Source organism: Zea mays, chromosome 7 (assembly GCF_902167145.1).
Source record: "Zea mays cultivar B73 chromosome 7, Zm-B73-REFERENCE-NAM-5.0, whole genome shotgun sequence".
Lineage (NCBI taxonomy): Eukaryota > Viridiplantae > Streptophyta > Magnoliopsida > Poales > Poaceae > Zea > Zea mays.
The window spans coordinates 35,421,104-35,446,200 of record NC_050102.1 but is presented as its reverse complement, the minus strand read 5'-3'; the positions used below and the strand labels follow the sequence as shown (position 1 = coordinate 35,446,200).

Here is a 25,097-nt window from a genome sequence, read left to right as displayed (position 1 = left end):
TTCAGGTCCTATGTTTTTCTTATCTCAATGTTACCAGACCTTCTTCTTAATGTGGGCCCTAAGGATTCTAAATTTCCCAATTTTTTCTCCAAAATAGAAGGGATAGGTAGAAATGTTTCCTAGACTATTTCTTTGTTCCATTGCTTTGAACCAAAAACATAAAAGGTAAGAGTTTCTAGAATTCGCAATCCTATATTTGTCGACCAAAATAAAATCACAGTAAGGGCATGTTTAGATCTCAGGAGCTAAAGCAAATGTGACTAAAGTTTAGTCACTTTAGGATCTAAAGATCCAAACATGCCTAGCTAAAAGTGACTAATAGTAAAAATATGTTTAGTCACTTTTAGCCTAATGAGGAGCTAAAATTTAGTTAGACATGTTTAGATCTATGATGCTAATGTTTAGCACTACACTTTTAACTAAATTTTAGTACTTGGAGCTCCAAACAAGAGCGCAAAAATACTAATAGTAAAACGCTAAACTTTACAACCCAATATCTCATTAAGGTGTGCTAGCTAGCACATTGGATGCAAACAAGCACTAATAGCTAGTTTGACAACCTTATTTTTCCAAAAGGTTTTCATTTTTCCAAGTAAAATTAGTTTTTTTTTGAGCCAAACTAGCCTAAAATGTACAAGGCATGTTATTTAATTAATACTCGTGCCCCGAGCAGATCCAACCAACTGCTAAAATTAGCAACAACTCCTACTATGCTACCTGGAATTTTATTATTAACAAGGACACGTCGCTGGCCACCACCATACCTTCAGGAAGGCAGGCAGTAGCATCCGATATTGCTGAACTGAGTGATTGGTGACGCCATCATGTTTTGTCGTATCCAGCCGCCCTACGTCAGCCCTGTCCTACGTTCCCGACAACGCCCTTGCTTTGCAGTTAAAGCGACAGGCTCCGCCGGTCCCCACATGTCAGCGTGCGAGGCTTGGCTCCGCGCGAATGGTCCTGGTCGGCCGCCTGTAGAAAAAATCGTCAAACCCCATCCCGTTACATCTATATAAACAGGCGCAGGAACAGACGCCGCTTGCATCGATGCCTTCCATCCTGGCGATAAAAAAAGTCAACCAGCTGCAGCCACCATTTCTTGCGCCAATGGGGCATCCCTCCTCCATTCACAGCTTCTACCTGTACAGCGAGTACATGGCCACAGCCGCCGCCGCCGCGACGTCGTCTTCGTCGTCGTCGTCCTCGGACTCGCTTCCGTTCAGCATGGTTTGCGGCGACGAGGCGCCCGCGGCCGTGTCCTGGCGCGCCGCGGACGCCGAGGTCTCGGTGGCGGCGGTCCCCGGCGCGGGGCTGCGTCAGGCGCCTAGCAAGGGCGCGTTCATCGGGGTGCGGAGGCGGCCGTGGGGGAGGTTCGCGGCGGAGATCCGCGACTCCACGCGGAACGGCGCGCGGGTGTGGCTCGGCACCTTCGACAGCGCCGAGGCCGCCGCGATGGCCTACGACCAGGCGGCGCTGTCCGCCCGGGGCTCCGCGGCCGCGCTCAACTTCCCCGTGGAGCGCGTGCAGGAGTCGCTCCGAGCGCTGGCGCTGGGCGGCAACGCGGCCGGTGCCTCTGCCTCCGCGGGGGGCTCGCCCGTGCTGGCGCTCAAGTCGCGGCACTCGAAGAGGAAGCGGCGCAAGAAGTCCGAGCTTCTGGCGGCGGCGGCAGCAAAAGGCGCGGCGGCAGCAGCAAAAGCCACGGCGGCGGGCGGCAGGAGCCAGATCAAGAACGCCGCGGCGGCGGCCGAGCAGCAGCGCTTCGTCGTGGAGCTGGAGGACCTCGGCGCCGAGTACTTGGAGGAGCTCCTCAGAATCTCGGAGAGCTATAGCAGCTAAGTGATCACTGATGCGCGCGCGCGTCTGCTGATGAATTCAAAGGTAGAGCTTGGGCCTTGAGGAATCAATATAATCAATCATCGACGCCATCAATGTTCAAGCCACCTTATTTATATATATACTTGGTGTTCGCAATGAGATGAATCGATCGATCGATCATATATATACACAGTACTAGTTATTTTAGAAGTTCTGTGATTTAGTCGTTGCTCGCTTGATTTTTAGAGTCAGCAGATCTATATCCGCACCTGCAATTCGCTATCGTATGCACGGATTGCTGAACAGTACTATCCGCTTAAATACAAGTGACAAGTGATGAGCAATCTGACGTCCGTCCTAATCTATTGTTGGACTTTCAGGTGCCCAGTGAACTGGGGACTACTTGCACTGCACTGTGAGCACGCACTGGGATTGGTCCAGTACATATGCCACCCTAGATGCATGCATCTCCCTTTTGCAACTGTCCCTCGATCTGTAGAATATATAAACAAAAGTTGTCCACCTTTTTACTAGCACGTCAATTAATGTATAATATATGCACGGTGCCATCACTATTGGAATTTTGTGCTCTTAGCTTTCCTTGACGATTGAGATGTGTGTGTTTATATAGCTTGGGTTTTGTTCTTTGGATTCTCTCTCACTGATTACTTGGGTTTTGTTTCAATCTGTTATCAGATATGCGTTGGATTTTGCTTGGCTTTATGTGCAACGAGCAGCACTCGCTCCTGGACAAGGTGTAGCAGTTCATATTTGCATTAGTTGATGACAGAAAAAAAAAGGTAAGCGCACAGGGCACTAAGTGTCTAAGTCTCTTGATCTAAGTACTCCTGTGGGTGTATGTATGCAAAAGTAGTTTCATATACGGATTTGAAAAAGAGGGGGGTTTGTTCGAATTAGTCACATTTTTAATTTTTTTTGGGGCTGTATGGTGGTAGCCTACCACCATACAACCCCTGTTAGCTAGTAACTGCGCTAGCTTTAAAACACGTGCATGTACCATGCCAGGTGTAGGGCTATGCAATGAATTTTGTTTCTCCTTATAAATATGCTCGGTGTTCACCGTTATCTCTTTACATTTTGATCCACAGTTTTCTTTTCATGCAATTTCTTTAGATTTATATTTGAACTAATCCCAATTAAGGCCGGCCACAGGGGCAGAGCCAAGGGGGCCGGCAGGGGCCATGACCCCTCCCAAAGCTGTAACACACACACACACACACACACACACACACACATATATATATATATATATATATATATATATATATATATATATATATATATATATATATATATATATATATATATATATATATATATATATATATATATATATATATATCGTAAACTTTGTATAGCACAATTAATCAAAGGTTAATATAGTGGTTAGTAATACATGATCCATAACTCTGTTGTAGTATGTCAACCAAAGTCTAAAGAAGGTGATCATGCGAAGCAGCAAAATGAGCGCCAACAACTTACATACTACATTAAATCTCGTGGATAATAAAATCTATAAATTTCAACTAAAGTTGTCACCTTAAAGTTGGTGTGTACACGATAAAAAAAACAAATTTATACAAGAAAAAAGGCAAGGAGTGTCGGCCAAAACCCCACACTCTTACTGAAATAAGCCGACACTCTAAGTATAAGAGTGTCGGTTGACCGACACTCTTAGCCGTCACTCTAAAATGGACGCTCTTATTCGTATAGAAGTGTGGGGACCGACGCTCTTATGTTAAAAGTGTCGGTTCAACAAGCAACCGACACTCTTATGTTAAAAGTGTCGGCCAGTACCGTGGTCGTCACTCTTACTGCGCGCACGCCAGTAAGCTACCTGGGCGCATATAAGAGTGTGGGGGCCGACACTCTTAGTGAATAATTTTTTTTAATATCCAATTTTATTTTTCTCCCTCCCCGGATGGGAAGCCTCCATAACAGCACAATATAAGCACAACATTCAATATATCACAACACAAGCACCATATTCAACATAACATAACACAAGCACCATATTCAATATTCATACAAGTTCAAGTCCATACGAAAGAAGTTCAAATCCATCTAAAACAAGTTAAAGTCCATACAAAACGCAATCATAGTAAGTTCCACACAAGCCTCCATATTAATTCATTCTGTTGGTGGGTCATTGGAGCCGCCGCCACTTGTGTTCATCAATAAGTCCATAAACGTGCTCTGATCCGGAGGCGGACTAGCATGATGTGAGCCCGAACCCTTTAAAAGAAACAAACATTTGTTAGTTTACCGAGTAACTAATTAAACATATACATAGACTGCAACATATACATGCATGTTTTCTAGTAACTGCTTAAACAACGAAGCAAATAGAGATGCAAAGGATATCAACTTAACGTACTGATCCTGGTGAGTGTGAGGGCAATCCTGGTGATTGTGACTGCCCACGAGGAGGAAATCCCCACGGCATCGGCGGTGGCATCTGTGTTTGCATCGGTGGCCAAATGCCTGGCTGGCGAGGTGCCCACGGCATCATTTGCCCTCCTATCACACCCAATGGCATCAATTGGTCTTGGACAGAAGTTGCAGAACCCTGAAACAGAAGACACACTCTTGTTTATGATTAAGAAGTTACGGTGATCAACAATAAAAGTAACTATAGATCATGCGAATGACAAAAGTTTAAAATAGATCATGTACAAGCAAACATGTAGAAAGACAGAGAGCAAGCAACCAATGATTATCAGACAAATGATGTTTAGTAGAGGATTGTACCTGTGATCCATCTGCCGCTGCAGTGGAGCGGTCCGATGATTGTCCAGACACCGGATGTGTGATGATAGGGGGTTGTTGAAAAGGCGGCATGCCGAACTGAGTTCCGGCACCTCCATACATCTGCAAATAGATTATTCATCAGTTTTTCAGTTAATCGGACTTGAGAAACAACGAAATAACAAAAAAATGATACCTGATGTAGCATCCAATTTTGCATTTGTTGCATCTGTTGCTGCACTTGTTGCTTATATTGCGCCATACTCTCCTCCATCTGAGTCATCTTCTCAAGCAGCTCTCCTTCACGTGCAGATGGTCGTCGGGGTCGATTCGACCCAGCTGAGAAATTGGACCGTCTAGTGTAACTCCGACGGGGGACAACACCGTCACCAATTGCTAACCTGTAAGAGTATCATATATATATATATATATATATATATATATATATATATATATATATGTAGTAAATGACAAGACATGACTAAACAGTAACAATGTGACAAGCGCATATACCTCCCATGTGGTACGCCTCCACCAGCCTTATAAGCCGCCTCCGTATCGAACTCACCAGTGAGCCAATCCGCGTCTGGACCATTTTTTTCTCTCACGTTGTCAATGTAGCGAGCCTATGAAAAAATCATCCAAGTCACAACAAAGGCATATCATGTTCATCTTAGAGTCGATTTTCATACTTACCAGTTTCTCTGTCGCATTACTGTCATTCAGTATTTCCGGATGATTCGGATCGGGACCCTTGTGTCCCTCGACGAAGACTTGAAGCAAAGTAGGCTCCACTCCATTTCGAGCCGCCTGCAACACATGATTAAAAAGTCTAGACAAGTCTATGCAATTAACAATTGACCAGGCAATTTGACACATACCATACGTGCAGCCTTGCCAACGTGTCCATCTGCCCCGAAGAAGTGGACCCCTGGCTTGCTCAACCGATTCATACGATTTCTATTAGATATGGCCAAGAACTCCTCAGAAGCCCAATACTCGCACATCCACGCCCAAGCATCCGAATGGTGGCTCAACCAATCCACCTCACTCTCTTTGTACTGCTGAGCCGTCAGGTGAATTTCCTTTGCCATATTCGCGTCACAATAGTTCCCCTGACGCTTTTGGTACACCGTGACGGCCCTCAATCGTGCTTTATACATCATACCCTTTACAGCTCTATCTGCTGAGCCATTGAATACCTCACGCACATATGAATCATCCAAGGTATAGGGGTCGCACACGCGAAATTGGCCCTGCAAATTTGAAGATCACCAGAGACTTACAAATGCAAAATCTGAATTCAATTTGAATATCACAAGGGACTTACCCAAAACAAATCCCACACTTTGCTTGTGTGTGTCCCGTCGTTCCCGTACGGCTTGAGATCCCAATGAGCCCAGTAATGAGCAGCTATCTCTTGACCGCCCTCTGTCACCATCGCCGGGTAGGCGAATCGCAAACAAATCCCCAACTCTGTGAGGATTGGTGTGCGATGCCCTGTTCCGTCCCAACTAACCTCCTTCCACGCCCTGGTGCCTTTCGGTTCAATAACCCTCCGTTGATCGAAGGGTTTAGAAGGCTTCAATGTGAGGGACCGACGATACCTACAAATGAAAGTTTGTTATTTAACAAAGAAAATCATTTACTTAAAACTTCAACTTGACAATAAAACTTCAACTCAACAATAAGAATACCTGATGGCACGCCGTGGCGGAGCCTGTGTGGCAGCCTCCTCTGTAGAAGCGTCTGCTCCCGAAGTCTCCTCTCCATCGTCCAGTTCTGCGGCAGCTTCCTCAGCCTCCGCGTCCACAGCTGCCTCCGCGTCCACAGCTGCCTCCGCAGTAGGTGCCATAGTAGGTGCCACTAAATCAGCTGCACGCGAAGTAGTCCCTTCTGTATTGGAGGGTCCGCTGCTACCCCGCATCTGCTCTAGGGAGGCAAGCAACTGCTCTTGCCTGCTTCTGCTTGTTGTGGTGCCCTGAAATGTAAACAATTTTAGATTGCTAGCTGGCCCCAGTAACTAAACTAAGAAAAAAACAAGTACCTCAAACATGTTAGGAGCACCACTGGAACCCCTCGACCTTCGTGATCTGGATCTCCTACCAGACGAATCCATCCTGAACATCTGCAATAATTCACAAAATAGTAAGTATGTATAAATTTTTCACAAAGTAATGCATATTAAATAAACAAAAACAAGAGTGTGCCATTACATCTACGAATTATGTATCAAAAATCGTCGGCATCAGAGTCCTCTTCGGCGACACGTGTATTAAGTTGTTCAACCCATTGTTGTGTTTCAAGAACTGTTTCTTCCAACCTTTGACGTTTTGAATTTGATGAAATTGGTTCCTCCATTAACTCTACGGTAAGAGAAGCTAACTCATTTAGTCCTGCCCCTTCGGATACAATACTATCATTGTCGCTATCGTCTGCTTGATCACCGACTTCTTGGAAGACAACATCATCTTCATCATCATCATTGGTGCTTAAATTGTAGTTTTGATATCGGTAAGGGTGAACCTCTGGATTAACTTTATATGCAACCCACCAGGTTTTAAAACTTTTATGAGGATAACTCAAATAGTACACCTGATGCGCTTGATGTGCCAGGATGATATTGTTGTACTCATTGCCTTTATACCTTGATGCGTGCTTTACCTCCACCATCCCGAATTCATCAACTCGTGTGCCAACTTGTGGATCAAACCATATACAATCAAACGTCACAAGTCTCAAAGGTTTGTGACCTCCAAATGTATACTCGGTTATGTCTTGAACAATACCATAATAGTCCTCCAATTGTCCATCGTCGCTATACGAACTTGCTACAACTCCGCTGTTTGTTGTAGCTGCAAGTGGACGACTCGCTTCTAGTTTTGCTGTTCGAAAACGGTATCCATTAATATCATAGCGATCAAATTTTCTTGCGGTCAATTGACCATGTGATATTTGTAGCAAGTCTTTGGAGACACTGGCTTCAGGTTTCTTACACTACAAAAATGAGGAACGGATAAAAATAAATACTATGTAACATCTGAACTTAAGTTCGAAAAAAAGATGGGCATGGAGGAAATTACATGCTCGTGGAACCACTGCACGAAGGACGGGCCACCGTGTAACCCTTTCAGACGTAGGTCATCCAACTGCTTTTGAGTAAGTTGTTTGTTGGGTTTATATATGCTATCAAAGATTTGGAAATAAGGATGAAGTTCTGGCATATTGACATACAAAAAAAGCAGGGTCTTGTTACGCTCTATCGTTCCCACAAGATGTGATGTGTAAGCTCCGACACCTTTACCGTCCCACTTAAAAGCACTTAGATCAGTGATTGGAGCTTGCTCGGCAACATGGTACCGTGTCGTTTGCGCATTCACGTTGTTTGTGTCTGAAAAATACTTGCTTGAGAATAATGTGATCTCTCTGGCTGCGAACGCCTCTGCAATACACCCCTCAACCCTTGCCTTATTCCGCACCATTCCTCTGAGTTTTTTCAATTCTCTTTCTTGACTATACATCCACCTGAACTGTGCAGGTCCTCCTACCAACGCTTCCCAAGGTAGATGCACAAGCAAATGTTGCATACAATTAAAAAATCCAGGTGGGAATACTTTTTCCATCTTACATACAAGGACAACGATTTCCTTCTCAAACCTCAACATCAATTTCTTTGAGATTTCCTTAGCACATATCTGCTTATAAAAATAACTGAGTTCTGCAAATATCTTCCACACATCGGGACTGAAGTATCCACGAAACATTACCGGCACTAGTCTTTCAATCAAAATGTGATAGTCATGACTCTTCAACCCAACGAGTTTACCAGTGTCGAGGTTAACTGCCCGTTTTATATTAGCCGCATAGCGATCTGGGAACCTCAGCTTTTTCAACCATTGAAATATCTCTTCTCGCTCTTGCCGTTTCAGACAATAAGGAGCTTGTGGCCGACTCTCAGATCCACTTGGATTTTTTCTAAGCTCAAGGTGCGGACGATCACAAAGTTCAGCTAAGTCTCTTCTTGCATTCATGTTATCTTTGGTTTGACCGGTGAAGTCGAAGCACATGCTTATGATGCTTTCCGCAACATTACGTTCTTGGTGCATCAAATCTATATTATGTGGTAACAGCAATGCCTTCGTATAAGGTAGCTCCCAGATAAACGAGATGTGCGTCCAATTGTGTTCTTTACCATACCCTTGAAATCGACCTCCTACACCCGGTTTTAGGTCACGATGTTGTCTCATGATATTTTCACCAGTTTGTCGCTTCGGTGGCCCATCTCTAACCCTCTTGCCTTTTCGAAATGACTTTGTATCCTTTCTAAAAGGATGATTATAGGGAAGGAGGCGTCGGTGAACATCAAAAAATGTTTCCTTCTTACCATGTTCTAACCTATATGCTTGTGAGTCACCCATACATATCGGACAACGCAGTATGCCGTGGACACACCAACCAGAAAAAATGCCATATGCTAGCAGATCATGAATTGACCATAGATATGCTGCGCGTAGAGTAAAACAACATTTCAGATGACTATCATATGCCTCAACCCCCTGCCACAACATTTTTAGTTCTTCGATCAACGGTTCCATAAATACATTGATTTTTGTTACAGGATCCTTCGGACCTGGAACAATAAGGGCAAGAAACATGACCTCTTCTTTCATGCATTTGTTAGGAGGGAGATTGTAGGGCATCATAAAAACTGGCCAACATGAGTAAGAAGTGGAATTATTGGAGTAAGGAGTGAATCCATCCGTCGACAAACCAAGACGAACACTCCTAGGGTCTCTTGCAAATTCTGGATCAAAACGGTCGAGAGCCTGCCAGGCCTCGCCATCTGAGGGATGCACCATGACATCCGGATCTTGGCCCTGACGATCCCCTTCTTTATGCCACCTCATTTGCTTTGCTGTCTCTTGATTTAGAAAGAGACGCTTAAGCCGTGGAGTGATAGGCATGTACCGGAGTTGCTTGATCGGCACCTTTGTCGTAACCTCGTTTCCATCCTCATCTAGCACCACTGCATATCTTGACTTACTGCAGTGGATGCAATGTGTGGTATTTTCATGCTCCTTCCAGAACAACATGCAATTGTCCTCGCAAGCATCAATCTTTTGGTAGTTCATGCCAAGACCAGCTACGAGCTTCTTGCAATGGTACAAGTCTTTCGGCATGTTATGATTCGGTGGGCTGATATCAATAATCAGTTTCACAATATCGTTGTAACATTTGTTGGAGAAGGTGTACTTTGACTTCATCGCCATGAGACGTGTTACCACCTGCAGTACGCTCACATTGGTTCCTTCATGCACTTTAGCCTCTGAGGCTTCAAGAAGCTTGTAGAACTCTCTCACATCCTCTGGAAAAGCTTGATTATTCTGTAGATCTGGGTACTCATTCCTAATATCATCCAACATCTCTTCCATTCGGTCTATATCCTGGTCCCCATCCGATTCAATAGTATGGTCCACCTCTCCATGCTCATGCCATACCAGATAGTTTGGCATAAAGCCATGTTTGAAAATATGATACGAGAGCTCCACTTTTTTCAACCGAACCAAGTTCCGACATTTTATACACGGGCACCTCGCTAAACGAGCATCACCAACAAATGCGAGTGCCACGAATTCATCTGCAACTCTCAACCATGCATCAGAGTGACCATGAGTGACACTGTCGAATCCATCGTACATCGCCCTTCTTCGATCGTCACTCATATTCAAAGCTAAAAAAACATATAATTAGTGTCTATTAAATAATTTTGACATATAATTAGTGTCTATTGATACATTATTTATTTATTTAATAATTTTTGAGCTCATGCAGGAAGTTTTTATGCAAAGCAACCAAACAATAATGCTTTTGGGTATGCAGCCTAGTTCCCATATTTTGTTTTCTTGAAACTTGAACAATAATGCTTTTGGGTATGCAGGATTCGTTGAACACAACAGGACAAAACGTTAACAAGTACTACACGTGATATGTTTTCTATTCTAAAACATAAAATCATTGTTTTTTTGGTACATCGCCCTTTTTCGATCGTCACTCATATTCAGAGTGCCCATGAGTGACACTGTCGAATCCATCGTACATCGCCCTTTTTCGATCGTCACTCATATTCAAAGCTAAAGAAACGACACATATTTAACAACATATATACACTTAGGTACGAGTTAATGCATCACTACAATTACACATTAGAAAAATATGCAAGACAATAATGAACAATCAGCAATAAAATATATATCTATATTGCACATCGCATCACAGGTTAATCACTGCATATTTATACTCAAAGTTGGTAGATATTTGTACTCACAGGTTAATGTAGGGTGCTGCGGGCGGGGCGGCGCTTCTGTGCTCAGACGCAGGAGGGCGTGGGCGGCGCAGGTGTCGCTGGACGTCGGTGGGCGTCGCTGGACGTCGGCGGGCGTCGCGGGAGAGAGCGGGCGGGGCGGGCGGCGCTGGAGGGAGCGGGGGACGCGGGATGCAGCGGCTGCGCGGGCTACGGGCGGGATGCAGCCGCGTTGGGCGGGCGGCGCCGGGCGGGCAGCGGGCGGGAGCTGGCGGGGCAGCGGCGCGGGTGGGCGGCGCTTGGCGCGCCCGAGGGAGCCGGGAGGGAGCGGGCGGGAGGGAGCCGGGAGGCGCGGGGCGGCGTGCGGCGAGCTGGGGGGCGGGCGGCGCGCGGCGAGCTGTGGGGCGGGTCGAGCGGCGCGCGGCGAGCAGCGGAGCGGGCGGGCCGAGCAGCGCGGCTGGGCGGCGCCGTCGTGAGAGGACGAGGGTGGCGGCGTCGCGGGCAGTGGAGGAGGGCGCGAGGGCGGCGGGCAGTGGAGGATAGCGGCGGCGGCGGCGTCGCGGTGGGGAGGAGAATGAAGAGCGGGAGAACGGCGCGGGATGGAACCGAATGGCTAATTTTGGCTAGGGTAAAAATTAAGAGTGTGCGCCGAGTGGGCGGCCGACACTCTTAAATTAAGAGTGTGGGTTTTCTCGGGACCCCGACACTCTTAATTTAAGAGTGTCGGTACAGTAAAACCCACACTTTTATCCGTATTAAGAGTGTCGGAGCCGACACTCTTAAACTTACCGACACTCCTTCAACGTTTTCTTGTACTAAGTGTCTAAGTCTCTTGATCTAAGTACTCCTGTGGGTGTATGTATGCAAAAGTAGTTTCATATACGGATTTGAAAAAGAGGGGGGTTTGTTCGAATTAGTCACATTTTTAATTTTTTTTGGGGCTGTATGGTGGTAGCCTACCACCATACAACCCCTGTTAGCTAGTAACTGCGCTAGCTTTAAAACACGTGCATGTACCATGCCAGGTGTAGGGCTATGCAATGAATTTTGTTTCTCCTTATAAATATGCTCGGTGTTCACCGTTATCTCTTTACATTTTGATCCACAGTTTTCTTTTCATGCAATTTCTTTAGATTTATATTTGAACTAATCCCAATTAAGGCCGGCCACAGGGGCAGAGCCAAGGGGGCCGGCAGGGGCCATGACCCCTCCCAAAGCTGTAACACACACACACACACACACACACACACACACACACATATATATATATATATATATATATATATATATATATATATATCGTAAACTTTGTATAGCACAATTAATCAAAGGTTAATATAGTGGTTAGTAATACATGATCCATAACTCTGTTGTAGTATGTCAACCAAAGTCTAAAGAAGGTGATCATGCGAAGCAGCAAAATGAGCGCCAACAACTTACATACTACATTAAATCTCGTGGATAATAAAATCTATAAATTTCAACTAAAGTTGTCACCTTAAAGTTGGTGTGTACACGATAAATTTGACATGTACTTGCATAGTTTGACGAATTTTCATGTATCCTCGAGGCTAGTTGGATTTTTGAATTCTCTCAAAAAATTGTTAGCTGCCTCATGAATATTAGAGTCATTATATAAAAGTTGAATCTCATCAGTCAGATATTCAACGTTATATCGTCTTTATTATTTTGGTATTGTTCTTACACCACAACTTTAATTCAATATATTAATTAGCTAGAAAATGGACTCATACACTAAAATAATTTATAAAGATCTAAAATTCTTATTCCATGTCGAGTACTTAAATTTAATAACATTATACCATATTTTTTTATCTGATAATATTGATGAATTGATTGACCCCCCTTACATCATAATCCTGGCTCCGCCCCTGCCGTCCAGCAACAATCTTTTAAATCTCAAGAGTGCATACACAAGGTCCTAGGTTCGATCATTCCTCGTTTAGGACATGTACAACCTAATTAAATAAGGAGTCTCTAGCGGGCTAAGTGAAAAAAAGAGACGGACGTTTCGTAAAGAGCTTGTTTCTACACGACTCTCTATATACTGTGTCTTTACTGCATTTATGATATAAGTCTGGCTCCAGCAAGGGCCCCTAAAGCCTCCTCTACTCTAAATATAGAGGATTTACGCTCTCCAGCAGCGTCCTCTAAACGGTCCTCTAAATTTAGAGAACGCTGTTGGATTCTCTATATATAGAGTTTCTCTAAACGGTCCTCTATCCATTTAAATACTTTAAATAACCGGTTTAACAAAACTAAAATATGTATAATACATCTGAGAGTTTGACAAATACGTATGTATAAAAAATAAAAAAATAAAAATATCTCTAATATAGGTATTTGCATATAGAGGTCATGATTTAGAGGACGTTGTTGGAGAGGAATGATATATAAAGGATAAAATCTTTTAGAGAAGACTGTAAAGGACGGATATAGAGGATAAATATAAATGACATTGTTGGAGACAGTCTAAGGGCTCAGGTTTGTATTACGCGGTCTTTTAACTGTCTCTTATATATCTACAAAACTGATCCAATGGCTCAAGGTTGTAATGCCCTTACACATATGACTTTTAAGTTTTTTCAATCATAAATTGTGATTATTGCTCAATAATAAACTTCAGTCGGATCAGTTTGTAGATTCAATGGTTCTGGAATACTGTATTTTGACCAAGATGGCTAACCGGTAGTCCAAGATAATAAATATCAGGCGGACGGTACGGTAACAATAAATGCACTTTGGCATGAAATTACTAGGAAATAGCTGATTAGCTGTTTGCAGGTTCGTGTTACTTGATCAAGTCTAATTGTGTCATTATCCATCATCTAATTCTGGAGCTTTAAAGTTTGGACCTCAGTCCCATCTCTCCTAAGGGCTTATTATATTGAATAGTAAGATGATTTTAGCCTATTCAATCTTCTTCTCTCAAACATGTCTTTACTTGTAACAAGAAAACGTTATCTTTATATATGGTCACTGCTAATTATATGTAAGTCGCCCTTTTGTGTGTCTATTAAAATAAGTACCACAAACTGAATTTCTTGAAATTCTACCCGATTTTGAAGACTGCTGAAGAGTTACTCGAATCATTGGTGGCATGCATCAACGAGCTCCATCATGGCCGAGAATGTATATGTTGCATGAATATTCAAATATTCATGTATAAATTGAGCTACATAATAAATTTCATTCTTTGCATTGCAATTTCACGGGTTTTAATTAAATATGTATTTAGTTAAAATCGTAGTTTGATATCTAAGTTAAATATCATTTCTCAACTTCCTGGCCCTTTCTACGTACGATACCATGCATGTAACCATATATAGGTTTCAATTATTTATATTTTCAGTTTTTGTACTTTTTATCCACATATTAAGTTTGACTTTTGCGTTTATTGTATTTTCTATTGAAAATTTTCCTTTTATTTTTTTTAAATGGACTCTAGGTCGTATATATATCCCCATCCTTATATATTACGCTGGCACAAACAATCGTGTTTCAACCTGCACCATGTGGCACAAGATGTTAAATTTCCTCTATAAGTACATAATGTTTGAACCAAAATATATCAACTTATCTAGAGTTACAACTTGCAAAAATACTATCATAGGATTTTCATATAATTCAAAAGGGAAAAACCCATTTTAGCACCTTGCATGGCTTTGTTTTTGGCCGTGTAAGTCTAAACCAAAAAATCTTAAAACACCGAGCTATATGTGAATGCATGACAAATTTAACAATCTAGCTAGTTTCGAAGGTGCTTTGCTTTTCTATTTAAAAATATAATGGTTTATTTTAAAATCAGCAATTAATCATTTTAAATCGCAAAATAAAACCACTATCCAAAAAATTCTACAAACATAATTTATTTGTTGGTCTCAAAGGGAGGCCGCCCGAGGGGACGGTGCGACCGTCCCACATTTCTTCCTTGGTCTCCTTTACCCTTCTATTGATTAATCCTTAGCTTATTCTCCTAGGTGTTGGTCGCCTTTCTTGAGGTGCGAAGGCACCATGGCCTCATGCCTCGGGCGACTACCCTACCGACCCCCTGGAGCGGACTGAGGATGCTCTTTTGAGGGATTTAAGCGCGGCTCGATCGGGCTTAGAGTTGGCTAACACGGAGGCACGACGTCTACAATCATGACTAGCAGTTCTTAACGGCCCAGGGCAGGTAAAATCTATCGTGGTCCGGTCTCCGGGCTCTCGATTCTTTCTAGATTCCTGACTACCTGGTAGCTTGTCGCAAGTCCTAGGCTCGAAGCGCTAGTCTTTTTCCTATGCGTAGATAGGGCTACAAGATTCATTTGTGCGCGGGGGAGGAATCGGAGGTCACGTCTCCTTGACATCCGAGAGCATGTTCGCGAGGCTGTGGAGTTTGGGATTCATCGTGGCTGAAAGTCGCCTAGAGGGGGGTGAATAGGAGAAACCTAAAAATTATAACTTCGAACACGCACTATGCTCCACGGATTAGTTGCACTTGAGTAGGATTACGAAAAACAAGAGATCTAAGAATAACCTTGACCATTTCATGGTCATCCCACTTGGTGCTCCCGAGGTTGCGCACTTGGTTGACCATTGTTTTGAGCCGGTTGTACATTGCTTGTGGCTCTTCTCCTTTGTTGAGGACGAATCGACCGAGCTCTCCCTCGATCATCACGCGCTTGGTGATCTCGGTCACCTCGTCTCCTTCATGTGCCGTTTTGAGAACATCCCAAATTTATTTGGCATTTTTCAACCCTTGCACCTTATTATACTCCTCTCGACACAAGGAGGCGAGGAGTATAGAAGTTGCTTGGGAATTAAAATGCCTCATTTGGGCGCCTCATCGGAGTCATAATCCTCGTCGCCCACCTATGGTGCCTGCGCTCCAAACTCAACAATATCCCATATGCTTTCGTGGAGTGAGGTTAGATGGTGCCTCATTTTATCACTCCACATACAATAATCTTCACCATCAAAATATGGTGGTTTGCCTAGGGGTACGGAAAGTAAAGGAGCATGTTTAGGAATGCGAGGATAGCGTAGAGGCATCTTACTATACTTCTTACGCTCTTAGCGTTTCGAAGTAGTAGACTCGGCGCCGAATGTGGAAGGTGATGAAGAGTAGGTCTCGTAGTAGACCACCTTCTTTATTTTCTTTTTCTTCTTGTCATCTTTCTTATGTAACTTGATGGAGGAAGCAGATTCCTCCTTGTGTTTGTTGCCAGCCTCCCTTGACGGAGTCCGTTCATTGTTCTTCCTTCCTAAGCTTTGGTCTTTTCGCCGGTGGCCATCTTCCTCTTGGTGTGTTCTCCCGACATCACTTCGAGTTGTTAGACTCTTAATGAAGCATCATGCTCCGATACCAATTGAAAGTCGCCTAGAGGGGGGGTGAATAGGTAAAATCTGAAAATTATAACTTCGAACACGCACTATGCTCCTGGTTAGTGTTAGAAATACTTCGGTGTGCAGAAGGTAGTTCTCCTTGCTATGAGTTGCTCAATCAATACGGATAACCTTGGGAGCAAACTCAAATCAATATGAGTAAGGGAATGTTTAGAGAGAGGAAAGAAAGGGAAATAAATAAACACGGTGATTTGTTTACCGAGGTTCGATTCTAAAGAACCTAGTCCCCGTTGAGGAGGCCACAAAGGCCGGGTCTATTCCAACCCTTCCCCTCTCTCAATCGGTCACACAGACCGGTCGAGTACTTCTCTTCAATCACTAGGGTCACTAAGACCTCGCAAGGATCACCACACACTTAGGTGTCTCTTGCTAGCTTTACAAAGCACTTAATAAGTTTAGAGTCAGAAGAATAGAGCAATCCAAGCAACAAGAGCAACAAAGAAACACAAAACACCCTCTCTCAAGTCATTAAGCAATTGAGTTGAATTTGAGGCTTGGAGAGGATTTGATCTTTTGAGTGTGTTTTGGAGTGAATGCTTTTGCTCTTGTATTGAATGTGGAGTTCATAAAACTTGGATGGCTTGAATGGTGGTGGTTGGGGGGTATTTATAGCACCAACCACTATTCCAGCTGTTGCTGTCGATGGGCATACCGGACAGTCCAGTGGTGCACCGAACATGACACTGTTCACTGGCCGGTGCCTGCCACGTCAGTAGACCGTTGGGGTTTGGAGCATTTGACCGTTGAAGTCTTTTGTCCTCTTGCTGCACCGGACAGTCCGCTGGCACACCGGACAATTCGGTGTGTTCTGACTTCGTAGCTCTGACTTCTAACTTCTGCACTGTGCACTTTTTACTGTTCACCACAGTCGACCGTTGGCGCAGTTGACCGTTGCTCCGTTGGCTCACCGGATATGTCCGGTGCACACTGGACATGTCTGGTGCACACCAAACAGTCTGGTGAATTATAGCGGAGTGACTCCTAGAGAATCCCGAGAGCGGACAGTTCGCGAGTGCCTTGGCCTGGGCATCGGACAGTGTCCGGTGCGCCACTGGCAGCACCAATGCTTGTATTTGCTCCAAACTTTGTAGAGTTCCCAATCTATTTTCTTTGTTGGTTTATGTTGAGCTTTATGCACCTGAGATAAATGACAACTAGGAAAACTCGTTAGTCCACGTGGTTTGTGATGGACATCAAACACCAAAATCGATTATAGGAAATGTATTAAGCCCATTTCCCTTTTAGTGGCACGGTGACGGCCTTTGCCATTGCGCAACTACACTGCGGTGGCTACCTTCATGATGTTGTCGTCCTACCTGCCGGGAGAACATCAGCAGACTTGGACCTCCTAACAAGCGGCTTTGATGCCACGACGAACATCATGCTCGAGGTTGTGTTGGTGGAGGAAATAATTCATGATCTCCCATAATTTTGCTATGTGGCCCGTTTGTTCCTATAAAACGTATGGTCCTTGGGTCCCTCAGACCCTGGTTGGTCCTAGGGTCGCTCTCATTCTAAGGGGCGCTATTCGTGCAAATTTTTTCCCATTCACCCTACCCGTGCAAGGCGAGCCCCTAAGCCTGTGCTCGATGTAGAGATTCGTCTAGGGGATTGTCCCATCTTTTTGTTTTACTCTCCCTCGCGCATCCCTTTTGCGGTGATGAGGGGAGGTGAGCCAAACCACACTTTCCTCGATGGGCTAGCAATGGCGCTCGATGAGTTACAAATAGGAAATCTGAGTGAGGCCCTGGCTCCTTTCACAGGATCCAAGCGCGGGGTTCGCTAGGCAAACATCCTCATATTCCCAGGAACCTACTCATATATTTGTCAACTCCGTTTGACCGAACTCGACGGCTCGCTGCCTCTCTTTGGGATAAACCATGACTTATACCTTCCTAGGACTCGAACACAAGCTGGTGATGCCCTAGTGCTTTGCGCATTAAGGTTCTGGCTGCTAGTGTGCCCATCACTTGCTTTCCCCTCGCTCTAGATTTTGCTAAGGTGGCTGCGAGCCCTTGCAGACCGGCCTTTCGAACCCTAGAATTTGTAGCAATCTTGCCGCGGGTTTTTTGATACCCCATAAAGGAAATAGAATGAGTTTGAGGACTAACCGGCTGGACGCTACGAGCGCTTGTTCAGCATCCTTAGGCGGGGTGTTCTGGTCAGTGGCTCGACCAACTTTTCGTTTCCTTCGATCCTCCGAGGTCCTGCGTGAGTCGCAAGGGTAGGGGAAAATGAAAAGGTTCATTAGCACGATAAGGTTTGTAAGAAAGGTGTGAAAGACACGGAAAGTAAGGTGCGGACATGTAACATCCAAAATTCTACGGTGGAATTTATAACATCAATAATTAAAAATGTGCCAAAATGTATATATTGCCTAAATAAAAGACTAAAAATAAAAGATACTTAGAAATTAAATTATACTTGGATTGGATTATATATATAAGAATTATGAGTTAAATTCTCCTTTTTGATAAAATAATTTGATATACTCTCTAGATAGGTTGTGATAAATCTATCCTTTAGTATAAAATTATGTAATAGTAGTTGTGTCTTTAAAACATATAATTTAGATATATAATAACAACAAGGTTTATCATGTGTGTTAAAACAAGTGGGATATTCCATTCATTAACTATGTAGTTTAAAATATTAATGAGTAATAAATACAATAAAAATAAATGAAATATTTTTGCAAAAACATATTGATACCCTGGTTTGATGCAGTTTCGAAAATTGAGGTTTAAACTTGAAGAAAATTCAAATTTGAAAATTAGAAAAGAAAAGATAAAAACAAAAAGAAAGGAAGCCTTACCTCGTTGGGCCAGCTTCTCCCTGCTCGGTCTATCCGACGTGTGCGCGCAGCCCAACCAGCCCAGTTGTGCACTCCCACTAGTACTGACACGTAGGCCCGAGCTGTCTGCCTCACCCATCCGAGCTCCTCATTCCTTGTCTCGCTGCCAGGTGGGATCGTCTTGTCTGACGCTGCCCATCATCTTGGTTGCGGGCTCGAACAGGATCAGTGTCATGCCCGTCGGAACATTGTGGCAAATCCACAACAACCCACAATTTCCGCGCTCTGCGCGGCCATACCTCCTTACCCCGGAGATCTCACGCTGCTCGGGGTATAAAAGGAGCTGGGGATTTGCCGTTGACAAGAAGAGAGACGGGGAGGGAATCGACACCGTGAGGGAGTGCTCGTCGCTGTTGAAGCGCGCTGGCGTCAAACCTCTGATCACAGGCCGAAGAGACTCGCCCTTGCTTCTGGAACGCGTTGATAGCTCTGGCGTGGCGGGTGGTGACAGGGGGCTCTCGCAATTCCTCACCGAAGCCAAGAATCGCCGCCTGTGCCGCCGTTCCTTATGGTCTGCCCTCACTACCATCGCCCTTCCACGGTTAGTGCCACACTAAAGTTCTCTGGGACCTTATCTTCGTGTGCCACCTAGTGGGGGTGATTTGGTTCACTAGGGCGCTGATCTGTTGTTCGCCGGCGATGATGCCACCGTGCGGGCGCAGGCGTTGCCGGGCTCAGACGACTTGAGGTAGGGGACCAGCTTGCGCCATTGGATCCTGAGCGGGCGCGTGAGATCAAGTGCGATTACACCATTTTGGTTCATTAAATGGGGACCATTAGATCAGGATCTAGGGGTATATATTAGATAGCAGACATGAGAAATCCTGGTCGTGGGATCGTGTTCCTATGGCCGTGGTTGGGTACCGTTTCGGGGTAGGTCCGGTTTAATCATGGTTGTGCGGGTTAGATCGTGCTGTTCAGATCCCATACCAGTTCAATGGAACGATGGGTCTAATCTGGGCTGCCAAATTTCGATCAGACGGTTGAGATATTTTGCTAAAGAGTCCCTAATGTTTTAAGTAATCAACCCGCTGTCCATATGCATTGAAGAATTAGTATGGATCAGTCCAGTTTTATCTAAAACTAACCCTAGATTTCCTAGTAATTATGTCTGCAGTCCAGAATTATTAGGAATACTCAGAATTAAATAAGAAAGTGGGTATTTAGTATAAAAATAAATCCAAAAACTTGTTTAATTCATATTTAATTTATTTTAACTCCAAATTTATCCATTCTAGTGGCAGTAAATCCATAATAATATTATTTATCCCCTGGTAGCTTTATTTTGTTATGAAACCTAAAATTAAAATTATGTACTTAATTTCTTTTGTACTCGATTCCTAAATCTTTAGAAAACCATATCTTTTCAACCGTAACTCTGAATTTAGTGGTTCTCGAACCCACGATCTCGTAGCAACGCGTAAAATATTATTATGCAGTTTGTTCTCATGTTTGGTGTGATATTAATTTGGCTTATACCATGTTTGCGTGTATTGCTACGATAAGAAGCAAGGTTACGAGAATCTGAAGATCATCCTGGTACTTGGAATCTTGAGTCTTAGGCAAGTTGTGCCCTTGATCACTCTTTTTTTTACCTAATATTGTTCCTGTTAATCACTATGACATGCTCAGGTTAATTTGATGGGACCTAATAGGTTGTCCTAGCATTGTTTATCCCCCACCTTGCAAACAGATGAACATTGGATAGATTTGCTATTGCTCTACCTAGTTTTGGAAAACTAATGTTTATTATGATCATGTTCCAATTATGTTGTTGTTAAATTATTGTTCATGATAAGATCATATTGTTAATTGGAACATGGAGAACCACCCGAGAAAACAGTGCTACCACAAGGGTGGAATGGGACGCCCTTGGCCAAGTAATTAGAAAAGCTAGGGAGAGATTACCTTACCCGGGTAGGGGCAAGCGGGGAGGCATCACTGCAGAGTATAGGGAGGTCCTCGGGTAGAACTGTCTGTTAAGCTTTTTGGACGAGGGATTCCTATGCTTCCTTCTTCCTGAATCCGTAGCGGGTTTTCTCGAACTAGTGGAACTTTGGAAAGGCATCGTAGTGCTACCCTACCTCGCTTCCTTGGTAGAGGTGTATGGGGTCCTTACAACGTCATGGCAAATAGGTAACATGACTTGTGGGTAAAGATGTACAACCTCTGCAGAGTGTAAAACTGGTATATCAGCCGTGCTCACGATCATGAGCGACTCGGACACTCACATGATTAACTTATGGAATTAAACTCAATTTGTCATTTGCATTGCATTGTGGGTGTTGTTATTAATCTTGATCTCTTACTTAATTGGGTTGGTATCTACTCTACTTATACCTAGTAACTGCTAATAAAAGTTTGACCAACTTTAAAAGCAATGCTCAGCTTTAACCATCTCTTTTGGTTAAGCCTTACACTTCACGTGAACTCCCACCTTTGGTGAGTTCATACACATTATTCCCCACAACTTGTTGAGCGATGAACATATGTGAGCTCACCCTTGTTGTACTCACATCCACCCCCAGGTCAAGAACAGGTACCATTGGACGAGGCGCACGAAGGATGTTGTGATGAGTTCGTGAGTGGTCTAGGCCGTCGTCTCCCAGTCAACTTTGGGGTTGCTGGATCGTTGTCTTTGTATGATGTAATTATTTAACTATTTTGTATAGAATTTCGTTATATATTAATGTTGACATTCGTTTCTGTACCATGAGTCATCATATGTGTGAGACTTGATCCTAACACACTTGGTGAATATTTTTCGCGCCCGGGTTTTGGACCCCTAAAACCTGGGTGTGACAAAAGTGGTATCAGAGGAATGTTGACTGTAGGACGAAACCTAAATAGAACTGGACCCTTACCTACTTACCTTGCTACTCTGATTCTTTCTAAACTTTCCTTAATCTTTTCTCATCTATTGCTGCTTTACTCTGATTACTCTTACATTTTCTCTTCTGAAGACAAAAGTGGATTTCACACTTTGAAATCCTGTGCCTAAAGTGCCCTTTAGGAATAGGAAACCTAATCTTAGGAACAAAAAAAACAAAACTATTTTTTAGTTATCCACATACTTGACTGTTTGTTCTTATGATACTTGTCTGATTTGGATCTTTGATTGAGTGGGATGAGTTGTGGAGTAATGTCCACAATTGCATCTGCATATACATATAGGCATAAAAAATGTTTATAAAATAATTAGACAACCTTTGTTATCTCTCCATTAAAATATAGCTAGTATCACATATCTACCTCATCTTAACAGATCTATCTTACCTTTGGAAATTCACCTTATAAGCCTAGTTATCCCAATTTAGACATAAAAACAACAGATCAAGCCTCACCATGATCCTTCAGTTTATGACCAGCCACTAGCCTATCTGTTTGCCTACTAAATAATTTCTCTTGCAAAAACTATCTTACCATATATATATTTCTAACCCAAATGGTCAATTCTAGGAAGGGAGGCAATATCGATCTATCTTCTAACCACCATGGCAAGAGGATTGTTAACCAACCACAACCAGAGATGAACCCTACACCGGCTCGAACAGATCCCGTTGTCGCCGCTCAGATGCAGCTGCTGCAGGAAATGGCAAACACCATGACGGAAATGCAGGCGCAAATGCAACAGGAACATCAGGAGATGCACCAGGAACGACAGGAAATACGACAAGAAATGAGGCAAGAACGCTAAGAAATGCGCCAAGTACGGCAAGAACAACAACAACCACCACCACCACTAGCTCCGCCTAGGCATAAGCACCGAGAGTTTATGAGCCATAAGCCACCGACATTCTCTAACTCCTCGGATCCACTACAACCTGATGACTGGTTGAAGTCTGTGGACAAGATGCTCAACATATCCCAATGCACTGACAGAGAGAAAGTGCTATATGCATCGGGTCGCCTTACCGGCCCTGCTGCGGATTGGTTGGATGCATACCGCGCTGCCCACGCTGCTTCCAACACCATTACCTAGGCAGAATTCTCCACTCAATTTAGGAATTACCATATTCCTACTGGCCTTATGAATATTAAAAAGGAGTTCCTATCCCTTAAACAGGGAGGGATGTCAGTAAGCGAATACAGGGGCAAGTTCATCCAGTTGTCCCGATATGCTCCTGGGGAGGTCGATGATGATGAGAAAAAGCAGGAGCTATTTCTGGAAGGTTTGATCGGGCCACTACAATACGAGCTGATATCACACACATTCTCGTCCTTCTAGAGGCTACTGGACAAAGCTATTGCTCTGGAAAACAAGAGGGTTGAATTTGGAGAAAAGAGGAAAGCTACTAACCAGGGACAAGATGGAAGTAGTTCCCGTCCCCGTTATACTACTACTCAGAGTACACCTGCTCGTGGCAGTTCCGGGCAACAAACTCAACAGACACAAGCTACCCCTCAAGCAAGCACTCCAGCTGGGCCTGTTGCTCCTAATACATCCACAAATAGGTCATGCTTCAAGTGTGGATAGGCCGGTCATTATGCCAACTACTGTCCCAACAGGGCTGCTTACACTACTCCGACTCCGGTGAAGCAAGGTCAGACCTCGGGAGGCAAGAGTCAGCCCTTATCCGTCAACCGGGGGCAACTCAACCATGTGGAAGTAGAAGCTGAACCTGGTGAACTCGAAAACTAGGAAGAGATATCGGTAGAAGGTGAAGAAGGCAACGAACAACAGGATTACAGTAAAATAAATAAATAAATATATATATTCTTATTAGGAGTACTATTTGTAAGACCTAAATACTACTTTAGTTAGTAGCTAGTAGTTTACTATTGTAAGAATAATAATAAGGTCTATTTGACCCCATGTGTTGCTAATAAGTTATGCATCACGATAAGATTCTTGTTTGTACATATGTTTTGAGGCAGGATGGGGATACATCCTTTTCTTACTAATCTCGAGGACGAGATAATTTTTAAGGGGTAGAATTTGTAACATCCAAAATTCTACTGTGGAATTTATAACATCAATAATAAAAAATGTCCCAAAATAAATATATTGCCTAAATAAAAGACTAAAAATAAAAGATACTTAGAAATTAAATTATACTTGGATTGGATTATATATATAAGAATTATGAGTTAAATTCTTCTTTTGGATAAAATAATTGGATATACTCTCTAGATAGGTTGTGATAAAACTATCCTTTAGTATAAAATTACGTAATAGTAGTTGTGTCTTTAAAACATATAATTTAGATATATAATAACAAGAAGGTTTCTCACGTGTGTTAAAACAAGTGGGATAATCCTTTCATTAACTATGTAGTTTAAAATATTAATGAGTAAATAAATACAGTAAAAATAAATGAAATACTTTTGCAAAAACATGTTGAAACCCTGGTCTGATGCAGTTTCAAAAATTGAGGTTTAAAATTGAATCAAATTCAAATTTGAAAATTAGAAAAGATAAGATAAAAACAAAAAGAAAGGAAGACTTACCTCGTTGGGCCAGCTTCTCCCTGCTCGGCCCATCCGGCGTGTGCGCGCAGCCCAACCAGCCCAGTTGTGCGCTCGCGCTGGTACTGACATGTAGGCCCGAACTGTCTGCCTCACCCATCCGAGCTCCTCATCCTTATCTCGCTGACGGGTGGGATCGTCTTGTCTGATGCTCCCCCTCATCTCGGTTGCGGGCTCGAACAGGATCGGTGTCGCGCCCGTTGGAACCTTGTGGCAAATCCACAACAACCCGTGGTTTCCGCGCTCCGCACAGCCATGCCTCCTTACCCTGGAGATCTCGCGCTGCTCGGGGGTATAAAAGGAGCCGGGGATTCGCCGTTACAAGAATAGAGACGGGGAGGGAATCATCACCGTGAGGGAGTGCTCGTCACCATTGAAGCGCGCTGGCGTCGAACCTCTGATCACATGCCCAAGAGACTCACCCTTGCTTCTGGAACGCGTCGATAGCTCTGGCTTGGCAGGTGGTGACAGGGGGCTCTC

The 25,097-nt window shown here is 43.7% G+C and overlaps 1 protein-coding gene across 1 annotated transcript; it reads left to right on the top strand.

The window, feature by feature from the left end:
* The first annotated feature begins 1,060 nt into the window (after positions 1-1,060).
* Positions 1,061-2,136, top strand: LOC103633819 (ethylene-responsive transcription factor 15). Its single transcript, XM_008655495.4, has one exon. It carries the CDS (start codon positions 1,108-1,110, stop codon positions 1,834-1,836), a length of 729 nt encoding a protein of 242 aa, XP_008653717.2. The 5' UTR covers positions 1,061-1,107; the 3' UTR covers positions 1,837-2,136.
* The last annotated feature ends 22,961 nt before the right edge of the window (positions 2,137-25,097 follow it).

Excerpts from the sequence above, each read along its gene's own strand:
- LOC103633819 (XM_008655495.4), top strand. The coding sequence starts at position 1,108 with ATGGGGCATCCCTCCTCCATTCACAGCTTCTACCTGTACAGCGAGTAC.